We start from the raw sequence: 16,666 nt of genomic DNA, 5'->3' as shown, positions 1-16,666 counted from the left end.
TTTTCACTGTCTTTTGATACTGCAGATTCTCCTTCTCTTATTCGAGATTCTACTGGGGGCACGCTTCACCAAGTGCAGATTTCTCAGTTTCTAGAGTGGTAAATTACAATATGACAAATAATTCTTTTAACTTAATAAATGAGTCAGAGACGAAGCAAAGGGAACAGCCTTTGGATATCTTTAAAAAAAATGGACACGTGAAATACAGTAATCAATTATCTAGCTAGATTAACACAGTATTTATCCTTACCAACTTAAAGACAAGGGTTATCTAAAAAGTTTCCGACCTAATCTTCTTCCTTCTCTTTTTTTTAAACAGTCTTGTGTCTTCTACTATTCAGCCTCTTGGGAAGTAGATCTCCAGCTTGTGTGCCATTTCTTGAGAGGTCGACCGGGAGGTCTCCTTGACGTTGGTTTTTCATCTTAGATCCATTTAGCCCATCGATCCTCCTTCATTCTGTCGACGTGGTCTCTCCAATATCGTCGTCTCGATCTCGATCTCGATCTTCTCTTATAGTTTTGCTTCTTACTTGATCTCTTATCTTGATCACCCCTTTAATAGTTTGCAATGTTTTCAGCTCTGCTGCCCTCATTAAGATCTTCGTTGTTTTGGGTCTGTTGAGTTTTCCCTGCATATGTAAGTAGTTTTTACCATTGTTTTGTATATGCGTACTTTGGCTATCTGGGGGATCTCATATCGAAAAACAAATATATGTTCACCGATAGTAGAGAGATTCTTAGGCATAACTAACTTGGTTTCCTACCTTTTGTTGTAAGTTTCTGGTGCTTGTGATCTTGACTCCAAAATATGTACATTGTATACTAGTTTACATCTTGTAGGCTCTTTTGCTATTCTGTTTTTTTCTACTGATATCTTCATATTAAGGTTTTCGGCTGTTGTTTGGAGCCGATATAGAAGACGCTGCAGGTCATCCTCGTTTTTGGTTATAAAGATTGCTTTGTCAGCGTAGCATAATATCTTTATTGATGTTCGTCCCATCTTGTATCCGACCTAATATTTTTTTAACATAATCTCCTTTCCAGTCTATACACTTTTACGGGCGAACTTTTTAACCTTTTCCTCAAAATAGGAGTTTATGTTTGCGATAACTTTCTATATGATTTTTAGCCATGGGGGTAACTGAAATGTGAGACGGTGTGTGTGTTCGCCTCATGGAGTAGCACTTCTTTTTTTGCCTGATCAAGCATTAATGCATAATACTGTCTTGTTATTGTTTCTCCTTTTTGTCTATAAACACAGTCCCATGACTATTCCAAAAATCGATAGCTATCACTTTTCCTTTTCATTCGCTTTTGGTCCAAAGTAAGCAAATTCGGCATCCAATGCTCATAATCAGTTAAGCTTATAGGCCTCGTTGGAATTCAGCTAACCAAAATTTTACGGTCGTGAATGAAGGTACAGAATCTCCGCACACAATGTATAACTCCTCTTTTATTTGCGTAAGCATATTCACCAATATCTACTGACTTCTCGATACTCAGTTTTTTCAATTTGGAGAAAAATCTTCATAACGCCTCATTTATACGATTTTCAAACAGAAACTAGGCGTTCAAAATAGCTGGAATTTTACCAAAAATCTCTCAGAACATGTGCAAATATATTTCCCAATTTATAGATCTAGATAAGTGCTGACATTTTCAGGTTGAAGTGGGAAACTTTTTAGACAACCCTCGTACATTAGTTACCTCAAGCATTTTATACAGACCATCTTACGCATATAGTTAATATGAATTATTTAGATACAGCAAAAAATTAACACGCGCTAGAATAAATTAAGCGTGTTTCTCACAGTCATGCCGATACTTGATGCAATGTACGACTTTCAAACAAATACATATAGTAAATAGAGAACGTTCGCGAAAACCTTTATGCACGCGTTAGTGTCATGTCTCAACAAGATTTACACAAAGTTTCAACTTGCTGCCTCGATCCATTTTATTATAGTAGAGCTCAAACGACCAATTATAAAATTTCTGACTAAAGAAGGATCAACACAACACAAATCAAAAACAGAATAGTTGTTTAAGGTATCCATTATTTTCAACAATTAGAAGTTGTTTTGCTGGCGACAAAAATTCTCAGAAGAAGAATCTTAAGTTCCTGTGACGTTGACTACTCCATAAAACATTAAATTAGTGAAAAAATTGTTCTAAGCAATCAGCGCCTAAATAATTGCAGCACAAACTGACATTTCTAAAACAAGTATTCTAATGAAACTCCATGTCGAAAATTAGTGCAAAGTGGGTGCCTCAAATTCTCAGAAGAGTGCAAAAGTACGTCGAATAGAATGTTGTGAGCGATTTTTAGAGCTTTACCCCGAGGACCAAAAAATTGTAACAGTTGATTCAACTATCATCTTTTACTATGATCCGACATCCAAAAGAGATGGAGTGGCAGCAGAAAGGAGAACCCTTGCCAAAAAAAGCAAAGGTTGCGAAAACCACCAAAAAAGTAATGGCTACAATATTTTGCGACTTCGAGGGAATCAAATAGAACCGTGAATGCGGCATATTACTTTAAATTAAGAAGGCAGTGCGTCAAATAATTATCGAAAACAGTCAAGACAAAATCAGCCGGTGTGCGCTTGCTTCATGACAATGCTCAGTCCACACTGCTTCGATTTCCGAGGATAATGTACACGAAAGTGGCTCACATATATTGAACATCCACCATTTAGCCCTGACCTGGCCTGGTCTGACTATTTTTTATTTGCAAAACTGATAGCAGAGTTAAGGGGTAAAGTATTTAACAGCTACGATGAAATTGAATAGGCGGTGTACGAACATTTTGACTCTAAAGATACCCCATATTTTTATAGTGCCATCGAAGCTTTAGTCAGACATTCTGAGAAGTATGTGGAAATAAGGGGAGAATATATTGAAAAATAATCACAATTTTTTTTTATTTATGAGATTTATTTCTGTTAGGCTAAGGACTCATTGACCACTCTACGTACATCTAAATCTTAAGCACATATTCGAAGCAACAATCTAATATGATCCTACTACAGGCAAAACATGTAGACATTATATTCTATATTACCTCTGTTAAAGTCGTTAATTTTATTATGCTACAGATCTCAAAAATATATGATTCCATAAAATGAACAAGTTCCAAACTGCGTTTTGTTGTGATCAACTTAAAAGATTATATTTCACCCAATTCTATATCACTCCATCAATTATTTTCTTAGTTGCTAATGACACTGCAATGTGAATGTTATTGTAATGTATCTTGTGATAAAAAAATAGTTTAATGTTAATGAGCTTTAGTAATTTCTTGATTCACCTTGCTCCAAAAACGTAGAAGGCAATTCCATGTTCATTGTCTTTTAATCCATTAAGTGAACTCATTAATGAATAATGCTCAAGTTAATAGAATAAAATAACAGTTGAAACCATAGCGTGAATAAGTGAGACAGAGTAGAACACATATAAATGTTACGAGGATGGTTCCAGAAGTACCTGGCTAAACAAATAAGATTCAAAAATTTTGGAAAAAAATTTATTTATTTTTCAACGTGATCTCCTTTTATATCCTGCACATACACTTTTCTCAGCGATGTTCAATAAGTTCTATACCCTTTTTATAATAAGAATAGTCAAGATCATCAAAATAGCCATTAACTGCCGCCATCACCTCTTCATTGTTGGATCTTTATCCTTTTTATCAAGTCTGGAAACAGAAAATAATCCAAGTTGGCTAAATCTAGCGAATAGGGTGCATGGCGTTTAATTCATTCATTTTGGCCATTGCAATAACTGATGTGTGAGCTGGTGCACTTTCTTGACGAAACAACACTTTCTTCTTAGCCAAATGCAGCCGTTTTTGCTTGATCTTCGCTCAAACGTCAAAATTATCTCACGCGTATCCTATAAAACCGACGTCATGACCTTCCGTACAGAAAAAACGGTCTTTACCTTCTTTGGAGCCGGTTCTTCCTATTCAGACCATTGTTTTGATTTTTCTTTCGTTTCGGGTGCGAAGTGACCAACGTTTCATCCATGGGTATGAAACAGCGCAAAAATTCGGCTTTATTTCTGTGAAACATTGCCAAACACTCGATGGCATCTTCACGATGTTGTTATTGTTCCATTGTGAACAAACGCGGCACCCATCTTGCTCACAGCTTTCTCATGTCCAAATTTTCAGTTAATATATGATGTACAGCACTTTTTGAAATGCCTAATATGCCTGCTAGCTCGCGAACTTTCAGTCGACGATCATTCAGTACCGCGGATTTTCTTCAACATTTCTAGAGTCGTTATCTAATTTGATCGACCACTGTGATGCTGGTCGTCGCAGGTCGTACGGCTTCGTTTAAACTTGCTACCCCATATTTTATTGATGTAACGAAGGAACAGTTTCACTCAGAGTAGAATCTAGTTCAGCTTTTATACTGTTTGGACTAATGCCTTTCAAATGAAAGTATTGTATCACATAATGATGACCAATTTTATCCGTGTTTACAAATTCATTGATAAGGTTCACTATTGATGGCTGCAAACCATAGATTGTGAACTTTCTAATACAGTGGTATTTTTCAAGCAACTACCGCCACTCTAGGTCAGGCCAAGTAGTTCGGAGACCATCCTCGTAGTACACCGAACTAAAATTGTGAATGATTTTATTCACAATAATAATTTACAGGTTGAAAAAGCCAAATGGAATAGATTCATAATTCCAGTTACTGTATATAATTATGCAAAATCCCAAAATCTAACTATAAATTTTTGATCCCATTCGACTAGGCCACTAGAAAAAGTAGGATTATGATCAATCGCTCAAAAAAAATTTTTTAATTTTATTCAAAAATGTTATTTTAAAAATACATTTTTACTACCAAAAATGTTATTAATCACGATGATAACTTGTTTGATTGAAAAGTGGAACTTACTTGTGGTAAAACAACCTAGCTATTGCCATTCTTTGTTTTTCGCCTCCAGACAAAATATCGGTCCAATCCTTGACTTCGTGGAAGGTATCTCTTTCAACAATATGATCCAAATGAACCATCGTCATTATTTTCAATAAATGATCTTCAGTTATTTCTTTTCTCTTCATATCTTCACTAGTATCTGGATAAATTACTTGATCCCTCAAATTACCTATAATGTAAATAAAATATGAAATTTCAATTGTTTTACGTGAGAATAAAGATAATAACAGTATCAAATATCTTAGAAACCAAGATTTAATAATTATGAAATTATAAATTGTTTATATTTTGAGGGTTTTAATTAATTTGTGAGACTATTAATAAAATAAAATTGCACTTGAAAAATGCACTTGAAAACCAAAACTCAAATATTAGCTGGTAGGTAATCAAAACTTAATGAAAAATATGTTTAGAAAAAATTTAGAAATACTAAATTGTGTTGCGAGTTTAGTGGGCGAGAACTATATACGAGTAAATGAATGTAGTCTTCTATAGAAACCTTTCAAGATGTATCATTTTCGTGATGGATTACAAGGTTGTTACTGTAATTTGGGCACTAAAATTTAACAATTATATTATTTTCTCAATCCTGTTTCCATCGACACCATTAACCAATAGCTTAATCCTTCGCAGGGCCCCGCTACCATATGTGCAACTCTATATTCTCTTCATCTTTAGCAGTTCTGTCTAAGTAAAAAAGCCTTTCTGCCTTAGGTTTTTCGTTGTCAGTATCGTATATATCTATATCCTCATCTAATTCGGAATTATCTTCACGAGTCTCATATTCATCGTGATTTTCACAAATATATTCATTTTCACTATCGTCGGGTTCATCATCAGCGTCTGTTAATTTGATGAATATCAAAACCAGTATCTGAGAGATCCGACTTACGTCTAGCTCTAATGCAAATAACGCTAATACCGTTTATTTGTACACATGTGAATCGACCCATAAAGTTCGTTCCATACTCTCCACGAGGCTACACGAGGAAACGCGATTGCGAGAGTGTGGATGTCTCGCTTCTCTGTCGCTCCACTACGAGCCGGTTTTTTGGGCGCGAGTTAGAGAATGTGAGGATGAATATAAAATCAATAACGTGTGGAATTGCAAAGTAGAGAATTTAATCTAAAATAAATCGAGAGTTTAAGTATCGGTCCTGCTGCTTTTGCTAGTCAAGTCTCGCGTGAGGGGCGTATGGGAGGCGCCTCACGAGAGTGTGGACCAGGCATATTAGAAAGCTACCGGGCATCAACGATTTCAATCTATGCCACTTACCGAGGATTCACGAAAAATGTATTGTGGTGATCTCCTCATGTGCGGATACCGAAGGGTTAACTAGGACTCTGTTTTGGCATCGTTTTCCAAGCTGTACACATTTAAGTTAAATGTGTTTAGTTGACATATTATTAGATATGAAATCATTTTAAATTAATAAAAAAAATTCTGTTTGAAAAACTAGAATTGAATTTCAAATACTTGTTTTCTCATTGACCTCGAGATTAGAAGGCGACGACCTTTTACTATCGTTATATGGAAAATGGTTATATAAATGTATATTGTAAGTAAAATACACAATTGCACAATTCTTTTCCAAGCTTTAGTTTATTAATGCATTTCCTAGAAAATTGATCCGAGGACTTCGTGGACACAAACTTTTTTCCCTCATGGGTCACTTTCAAAATTTCTAAACTTATCAAACACGTTTAATTAGATTTTACTATGTAAATTTACCTTTAATACATCTTTTGTTTGAATTCTAGAAACTGCATTAATACTGTAGATTAATTAATTACTAGTAAATGATCAATTGTTTTGTCTTGATGTTCAATTATTGTTTTCATTTATAAATAGGTAAAGGGCGGAACGTAAGGATTAGTCTAGGTAGATGAACAGAAGGACCAATTAATTGACCAAATAGATTATTAGTTATTAAGTTTCCTAGAAATAGTGTACCGAGAAACCTCTACGACAATTTATGATATGAAAGATGAAATAAACAACGGGTTTTAATATGTTACACCCAACTAGGGATTCCAATCCCAATCCTAGCAAAGCGGTGCAAATTTATCAAAATTGCCGCCTTTAATCTACTCAGCAACGCGGTTTACGAACGTCGGTGCCTTTCAATATTTTATTTTGTGTCTGAATTGCACGTACACGCATATAGCTTGTATTGTCTATTGTCCATCAATTGTCAGTGTCACTCATGTCAGTCAGTTGTCGTCACACGTCGACATGATTTTGTTTTACTCGATCTGCACTGCAAGGTTAGTTAGTATAATGTTTATTTATTTGTTGTCGAATTAATATTCTTAATTGATAATATCATCTTTGTCCAATATTGTATTTTATTATCGTTATCATACGCAGGCCGCAGGACTGCTATTTGTACGATTTAAATCATATCTCGCGAAGACGACAAATTTCCAATAACTTTGAGCTTTGATAAACAAAAATGCTTGCTTTAAATTAAAATAAGTATTTATTGATTATAAGTTATCGCTTCCTCCTAGAAATTGAGCTAACCAAACAATTCAAATCAAATGTACACTTTTCTTGCCTTTTTTCGGCAAATCGATTTTTTTAAATCATCTATAGCTGAAGATGATTTCAGTTTTTCTAACAAGTCAGATAGCTGTTCCTGCCTCATCGAAGTCCTAAGGTAATTTTTTATCAGTTTTAATTTTGGAAAACTTCTTTCAGCTGTTGCGGTCGTAACGGGAAGTATCAAGAATAGAAAGCATGCTGTTACTACCTCTGGAAAACTTTATGCTATTGATCATTGAATTTTATCAGCAATAATTCCATGAGTTCCTTAATGGAATGAATTTTTTGAATTTCAGATTTTTAGCATGTTTTCACAGCAATTAATATAGGAGTGTCTCCAATTGTACTACTTCTAACATATTACTCAGGTTACAAAGGCTCTGAAATCTTAGTTTAGTTTGAGAAATTAATATATCTAAACAACAATAGTATACATAGACTTTGAAATATAATTCCGGGTCTGAAATTCTCTCATCTTGTGATAACTCATCAAAAAAACGCTTCGTTATCTTTCGTCTTTTATTTTTAAAAACAGTTGTTACTTTCCACTCTTTTGCTAAATCTCTGGACTTATTTAGCAAACCATTGAATGAATATTGATTACTTATTTATATATTATTATTTATATATATTTATACTTAAAGTCACCATTTTCATGCTGTAGAGCTTTAGAAACAGGATTAATGATTTCAAATAGTGAAAAAAAATGTGACAAGCACTAAGAAAAATCTATAGTTTGTGTACGACCTTTAACATTGAAGAGGCTTAGCGTGCTAAAAGTATTTACAAGAATAATACACTTGGATACGCAGTGCTTAACTGGGAAAAAAGAGATTGCTTTTTTGACTTCTGTCATTTCTGAAGTAAAAACTCTATAGGCACGTATGACAGTTTTTTATATGTTTTTCGCAGGAAACACGAGATTAACTAGTCACTAGTTATTTATAAAGGTAGAAATTATTGCTTCACAGGATGTTTTTTTCATAACCGACACTGAAGAGTGTTTGTGAGAAAAGTGAAAAAAACTTATGGCAGAGTGTTTGCGAGAAAAGTGAAAAAAACTTATGGCATTAGTTCAAAAAGTCTGAAGATGGAGAGGAAGCAAAGTGTCTACTAAGTCCAATTTTTTTGAAAATTAGCCCAACTTATACCACTGGCCTAAAAATCCACTTGAGAACTCAGCATTGTTTAATAATAGGATAATTATCTCAACGAAACAGGGAGTTATCATCTAAAGTACCCTCACCGTCAACATCATCTCAAAATATTATTGAGAAAGGAGAAGAACTTCCCAAGAAGAAAACTAAAAAAACTATCCATGGCTATTCAATAAAAGAAAATTCAATGGAAAAAATAGTTTCTAGAATGTTTTTGTCTTAATTCATTTTGTACTTCTTCAGATTTAAGGTGTTTGTTCTCGAAGAGTGGATTTGAACTTCCCAACTCTCCTAATACAATCAGATATTTAGTTATAAATTTTTCAAACACGGTTAAAGATGACTTGATTATAAAATTTGCACATCTCAAAAAAACAACCACAAAGATTTTCGCTTAGCTTCGACGAGCTAAAAAAACACGATATTTGAACGTAAATTTTCATCACAAAGGAACTCATTTTAATCTTGATCTGATTTAAATACACGGTTCATGTACTGATACCACAGGAATGACAACTGATGGTGCAAGTGTCATGGTAAACGTTGGCAAACTTGTACCTTGTTATCAAAAACTTTGTTTTACACACGGTATACAATTAGCTGTGGTCAATATTCTGTACACAAAAAGGGTCGAAGAAGATATAGAGCATACAAAAAAGTTGTTGATCGATTTGGATATAGATGATGATGAAAATATGGAAGAAATAAATGATGAGCTTGGTTCGACAATAGCTATCGATAGATAATCCACTGAAGTGATTTCTGACTATAATGATATTATTAAAAAAGTAAGAAAAGTGGTTAAGAGTCCGAGAGTCGCCAACTAAAGATGATATGTGTTTGCAAAAATATGCGAAAGAAGATACAGGAAAAGAATTAAGCTTGATTCTAGACTACCGCACTTGCTGGAACAGCTTGCTTGATACGTTAGACAGGTTTTACAGTCTTAAATTGAAATAATTGAAAGTGTTGTTGACAGCCTACAACCCTTCAAATTGGGTGTTGCAGTACTATGCAGAAATGAGTCTACCCTAATAACTACAGACACAACATTTCGATTTATTTTGGAGAAGTTGGAAAAACGAGATACAGTTTTAAGTCCAGAAATTTCCATGGCGCTACTTGTAAGAGTGAAAGAAAGATGCAGTGAAATTATTTCTATGTTGATTTACTTACTAATTAAGTATGATCAAGAATTGAAAACGCCAAATCCTACATTTGTAATGCCAAAAAGAATAAGTTACGACAAGAAATGAAAAACATTTTATGCAGTCATTAAAGACGACGCTGAGAACATACAAATTGTAAATGACGTAGATGCAAATAGAGCCAACAATCTCTGGAAAATATTTTAACTTACAAGAGGAAGATATTGAAGATTACATTAAACAGACAGAAACTACAAAAGAGAGAAACTTTGATAAAATATTAAAGAAATGAGAAATTTTAAGATCATATTTTCATAAATAGAAGTGACTGATTATTTGATAGTTGTGACTGATTATACGATTTTTTAATATTTCTAACATTACGATTGATTATTTAGTGAAAAAAATTAAAAGACTATTAGTAAACTAAATTCATATGATACTCTTTGTGAATACAGACTGATTACAACTATTAATATTTTTAGTAAACTAGTATCGTACCTACAAAGTTCTACTGAATATTGATATTTTTTATATTTCCGCAATTTTTAAATAAATAAATAGTTGAACTGGTAAAATCATTAGCCAATTATTAGCAAGTAAGGTGTTGTTGATTTTTGTATTTTTAATAAAAAGTTGATTATATTTTATTATTTTGAATTCCATAAAAATAGCTCCCGAAGGATCCCGCAATAATGAAATAAATCCCGCGGGAATGGAAACGGTGCGGGATGGATATATTCGAGGAAATATCGAAGTAAATAAAGAGAACAAAGAAAAATAATACAAGGATAAATGAAACTAGATTGACTATACTTTATGGTTGAGGTATAAAATACAGGGTGTCCCTTTAAAAATACTGATAAAAACATTCTGACTGTATTAGATTTAATTAATTAGCAACTGGAAAATTTTTTTTGAATTTTCTAAATCATTAAGAAACTGTTGCCACGATAGATTATCGATATTTCCACATTTTTAAATATACAGGGCGTTGAATTTAATATTAGTCAAGTGTCAAACTAATAATTTAGATTATAATCATATTAAACTGTTATGAATAATTTAGAAACCTCAGATATTGGCGCTAGTTATGTGGAGTTAATTTGCTTACCTTTCAGAATAATAAAATAAGTATATTTATTAAACGGGTACAGGTTTCTGATTTTTTAAAACTATTTCCAAAAATGTTATGTACAATATGTACAGGTACGGTGATGGCCGTTGTTAGCAGGAGCTGACAACACATATTTATTTACATAAGATCACTTAATTAACTGAGATTAAAAACTGTCATTATCAGTTATTAATAAATTTCTTTTCAATGTTTTTTTAATAACAAACAGAATTTACAATGCTATAGGTTAATTTGTTACCTTGGATGTTACATAGAAAAACCTCACATATTTCCTGTGAAAAGATCTTTTCCACAACTCATTTTAGGTTTGATGGTCAGTTCCTTCTTAGTCTTCGGTTGTTTTTTTCTTACAAGACCGGTTGAAGTATTGTATCTTGGGCGGTTGTGCCCGAAACTGGTAGAGAAAAGTACATCGAAATGAATAGAGTACAGTTGTCCGGGAAGTCAAGGTCAAGTTCGCGAAAAATAGCGGCGTTCAAAACAAGTCCAACGCACTGAAAACCGATTCAATGTGAAGTCCAAATTGTCACTTGTCGGGTCCGTTACGGGGTGGAATGAAATATATCTTAAACGTCTGCTTTTCTCATTTTTGGTCACTACTTGAATGTATGCGGCAGTACGCATCAGACGTTTGTTCGTATTGTCTAAGTATGTAAATTTATATAAAATTTTGAACTATGCAGTTGTGTTTTGGATATAATCCAGTTATGGGTAAAAGGAATCTGGATACATAGTTTAATATTAATATATAAATTATTTTTCTTAAATAATTCAAGTCATGAAAAAGCAATAAAAAGTAAATTAGAAACGCCTAGTCACCTTTTTTTGTTTAAATAAGAGAGCACTTGAAACTATTGTTCCTTTTATGTAAGGGATATTTATATGCGGTTATACCATTTTACAGCTTTTCCTTTAAATCGTAAGACTCTGTTCACCATTTGGCAAGAACTGAGTGTAAAATAATATGAAAACATCAAGATTTTCAGAATGTTGTCCGCAATCATTTATTATCAGCTGTGTTTGACATTTTCGAAACGATGACAAATCGCTCATAGAATAGAAACAAGATTTCTGAAGCAAAATGTTGTTGGGCTTGTTGGAATGGAATTGTTTCCATTACCTATTGCTTGATGAGACACCAACAACTTATCACATGAGAAGGCCCAAAGTTACTCTGGATAAAGGATATTTTTTTTAAATAAGCTTAAAATAATAATGAATGAGAAATGTAAAGTGTAAATGTATTATTGTGAAATAAGTCGGGTGCTCAATGTACGAGAACTATGCACCAAAGCACCCAACCCTTTTATCACAATAATACAATTTTTTTCAATCATTATCATTTTAAACTTATTTAAAAAAATATTTTCAACTTTCTAATTAATGTGTTTTAAAAGGGTGTTTTTCAGTTTTATTAAACTATATTTATTTCTCATTTATTGTCAAAAATAAAATTTTTGTTCTAGTCATTAGTAAATCTCCAACAGTGTAAATAACAGTGGGTGCACTTATGAAAAATTCTTCTCAAACAACATAACAAAAATTTAAGTTGTTAAATTCTACAGTAATATTGATGCAGCTAGTATCGTAAATCTCCTACAGAGAGCAGAAAGTTGTAATTTTTTTACAGCATAAACGGGATTTGAACCCACGACCGGCGAATCCAGAGATTAACGCCCGCTCCGCTAACGAACGCAATTAAAGTAGTGAGATATACGAGGATATATTGATATCTAGTTAGCCTAGACCAGTTCCATGCATAAACAAAATGTAGCAACGAACAATAACTTATTAGAAGTGTCAGTGTAAAGTTTAACGTCAAAAAAATAAACCAGAGCTACGCAGTAAATTAGAAGAAAAAAGATGTCCACCGACATTGTGAAAATCGAAAAATTGGAGTATCGAGCCATCATCAAGAACCTGTATTGAAAAAAGTTAAGAGGTAAGTAGATTCACGAAGATATGCTTAATACCATTGGCGATCAATGTCCTTCGTATGCGACCGTGAAAAATTGGACTGCAAGCTTCAAAAGAGGTAAATTTTACATTGAAGATAATGACCGATCTGTGTCAGTTTCCGAAAATATCGATGCAGTTCATGACATGATTTTATCAGACCGTCGAATTGGGCTAAAACGGATAACTGAAGCACTGAATATTCCATACGAACGCGTTCATTATACATTTCACGCAATTTGGACATGAGAAAAATTGCTGCAAAATGGATCCCCAAATGTTTGAATGTTGACCATAAGCGTGCAAGGGTAGAAGCATCGCATTCGATCTGTGCTCGATTTGAAACCGATGTAGACTCCTTAAACCGAATTGTTTCTATGGATGAGATTTGGGTACATTTCTACGATCCAGAAACAAAGCAACAATCGATGGAATGGCGACACTCTGGTTCTCCAGGACCTTAAAAGATTCTTGTCCAAAAATCTGCTGGAAAAGTTCTTGCTTTTTGGGATTCCCATGGAGTAATCATGATTGATTTTTTGGATAAGGGTAGAATTGCAACTCTTCCTATAGGGCAACTATCCGAAGACACACAAGAGTCTAACATATCACAAGAAAGATTTGAAAATACACTAGAAAATTGTCAAGGCATTTCACTACTGCAGATATTTTTAGTATTTTACTAGTGTCATCCAATCTAGTTCTTATTAGCTTAAGGAAATTGCCACAGAAACGAAGGAAAGCTTTATCGCCGGAAAGTTTAGAATTTTTGGCGCCACCTGATGAGATAGAAAACATCAGTAAATCAAATATGTTCTCGTCGATAGTTTATGATGTTTATATAAAAAACCACACAAATTATAATAAATTATCGTTATTTTAATATATTTCAGTAAACTTTAACAATAAAAACTTTATATATACTTTTAACCACGTTTGATGTTATCGGGCCCACTGTGCGATACTATAAATATTATTTTCAAAATCATTTTGACTTTTTTGAGTTACAGCAATGCATGGAATTAATTAAAGATATTAAAAATACTTGCATTTACCCTATTGACTATTATTTGAATCCAACCCATTGAATAAAAAATAAAGTATGCAAATGAAGTGCCAAATATTATTTTTTGAATATGATATATTGGTTAAACAGTATAAAATATTACTTTTACTTACCTATCGCCAAATAAGGTCTTTGAGGAATGTAAAACATGGAATTATTAGGTGTATGAAGTTCACCTCCATAAATAGGCCATAATCCGCTTAATATTCTAAACAAACTAGATTTTCCACAGCCATTTGGACCCGTAATTAATAAATGCTGTCCAGGTGCTAGTGAGAAACTTAAAGATGGACATACAATGTCACAGTTTGGTGTAACGATAGGAACATTTTTCAATACAAGTTCGTTGTTAGTCGACTGGATGATTTTACCTGAAAATGGAAAGTAAAATCCAGAGTATTCTTAAAAGTTGATGATAATATAATCTTCAATAATAGACCTTGGAAATCACGTAATACAATATTTATTAGAAACATATACAACATACCATTTCTTCATTGTCATCTTGAGGTTAAAATTTTATCAATGTTAATTTGCATTTACTTATTAAATTTATGCTTATTTCATTTTCTATATAGAAAATATAAGTCAGAAAATATAAAATGCAAAATATTAAGAGATGATGCAATAAACCAATTACAAAGTTAAATATTAAGATGCTTAAGTTATTCTCTAAAAACTTCGTTATATAGAGTGACAATTTGAAAAACCACCATCTTCTATACTTCGGCCTCTATAGAAAATTGCAAAATTTCACTTCATATTTATTTTTAATAGAAAATTTTAATTTAATTACATCAACCCTCTACCGGACGTGACTACAATCCTTAAAATCTCAAATGAAAACGAGGGTTGAGTGTTACCTTATTTTAGAGGTCATTTTACTACCTTGATCTTTCTTTAAGAAAAATCCGGTAAATCTGGCGCTCACGGTACTCTAAATATGTTATTCATGATTACCAAAAAAATTTGATGAAACTTAGAGATAAGATACCATATCATTTTAATTCCTTAAAAATAATATCAAAGTGTGTTTTGGATATAAAGAGCTTATTTCCAGTTTTCACTAGATTAAACTGCTAAAGAAAAGGTCATGTTCATAGTAGAATAATGGACCATTAAGCCATTAAGCACATAGGCCTTTTGATAGACAAGTCCCACTAAAAATTACTAAACGCTGATATCCTTTGATAAACGGATCAGGCGCTGTGGCTTGAACCTTCAGCCGAATTAGAATATGATTCCTAACCCACCGAAGAGAGAGAAACTGCGGTGACTTAGTACCGCTACCGGATGGAGACCATATGATAGCCCCAGTCACCGCTTTATTGAAATTCAGCAGCTGTTCTCCTGGGAAACCGGTATCGGATTGTCCCACTCGACTCATGACCAGCTGCAGATTCGGTCGTCCTTACGATTTCGCGTAGAGCACCGGGTACTACTGTGGGTACAGTTTTACGGATTTTGGAGCAAACTCGTTGTTTGAAGGAGGTAGAACCAGATGTTCTTGACCCTTCAACAGGCTTTACCTGGACTTGGAAGCCCAGGGTGGAGGAGGGTTGGAGGTCGAAGAAACCTTAAGATCCAGGGCCGATAAGCCCCGAACCGTATCGGCAGCCTTAACCTTCCTTCTTTTCTTGTCTCCGAACCACTGATGTTGCGACGTTTGACTGGGTCTTTTCAAAAGTACCGGTCAGAGCTGCGCAATCGGCAAAAACCAATATTTTTGGGGTAGAGAGTTCCATGGATCCTATTCACACAGAGCTCTCAAGGGGAAAAGGAGGATTTGTTATGGCCTCTGCTCTTACACGGCCCTTAGAATTTTGCCAGTTTTCGCGCAGGCAGTGTTTTTGACATATGATTACAGCTTAGGTACCAATCAATCATTTCTCGGCAAGTTTGCTTCCGGCTCCTTGAAGAGGGATCAATTATGTAGTATTTTTGACAATGGAAGGCAATGGAACAAATTTCAAAATGATAATTAGGCAACTTCCTAAGGATTTAAAGTTGCGTCCGTAGTAGGTAGTACATTTTTAAATTGACACTTTGTTCACTTTCTTACCTTTAGCCACAGGTTGATCACCATTAAATTCGATCTCAAAATCGACAAATTTCTCTTTTTTCGCAACGAGAGTTTTATGATAAATTCCTTTACTGGCTTCTTCTAAAACCTCGAACATATTTGCCACTCTTGCAGTATGTCCAGCTAATTCAACGATATGTTTATAACTACTCATTAAACGTTCAACGGCATCGGATCCGGTGATCAGAAGATTTTTCGAAGTTGTGAAGTAGTGGGTCCTTTCAGAGACGCTGTCTTCGATTTGATCATTGGAGGCTTCGACTGCAGATGTATCGTCATCTCTAGAGAATTTGGGAATGGAAAGAAGATTCTTCTTAGCAACATGACGTCTATTATTGGAAGCTAGGAGAATAGGTAATGATACTACTATTATACCTGGAAAAAGATTTGGAATTTTAGAAATAAGAATAAAGTGTGAATAGATATGATTAAAATTTTGTTGTTGTGTTGTGTTGTTGTTGTTTGCTTCAATAATAATGCTACACAGTAATCCAGTGAATTACAGGAAAACCGTACAGTCTCGTCTCGTAACGTGAAGTAAATAAATTTCGTCATACAAAATTAGAGTTGTAGAGATATAACTTCATGTCATCCAAGAACAATAAATAA

The 16,666-nt window shown here is 33.8% G+C and overlaps 1 protein-coding gene across 4 annotated transcripts in view; it reads right to left on the bottom strand.

Moving 5' to 3' along the window:
* The window catches only part of LOC130448458 (ATP-binding cassette sub-family D member 1), a 142,178-nt gene that overhangs the window by 5,816 nt on the left and 119,696 nt on the right, over positions 1–16,666 (bottom strand). For all 4 annotated transcript variants that reach the window (XM_056785858.1, XM_056785857.1, XM_056785855.1 and 1 more), the window contains exons 5-7: positions 16,037–16,432; positions 14,088–14,345; positions 4,920–5,130 (exon numbers count right to left, since the gene is read on the bottom strand). In XM_056785858.1, coding sequence (XP_056641836.1) covers positions 4,920–5,130; positions 14,088–14,345; positions 16,037–16,432 — 865 coding nt within the window. The remainder of the gene's footprint in view (positions 1–4,919; positions 5,131–14,087; positions 14,346–16,036; positions 16,433–16,666) is intronic.

This window comes from Diorhabda sublineata, chromosome 8 (assembly GCF_026230105.1).
Source record: "Diorhabda sublineata isolate icDioSubl1.1 chromosome 8, icDioSubl1.1, whole genome shotgun sequence".
Lineage (NCBI taxonomy): Eukaryota > Metazoa > Arthropoda > Insecta > Coleoptera > Chrysomelidae > Diorhabda > Diorhabda sublineata.
Note: the sequence above shows the minus strand (reverse complement) of the source record. Positions and strands in the feature narration are given on the sequence as shown.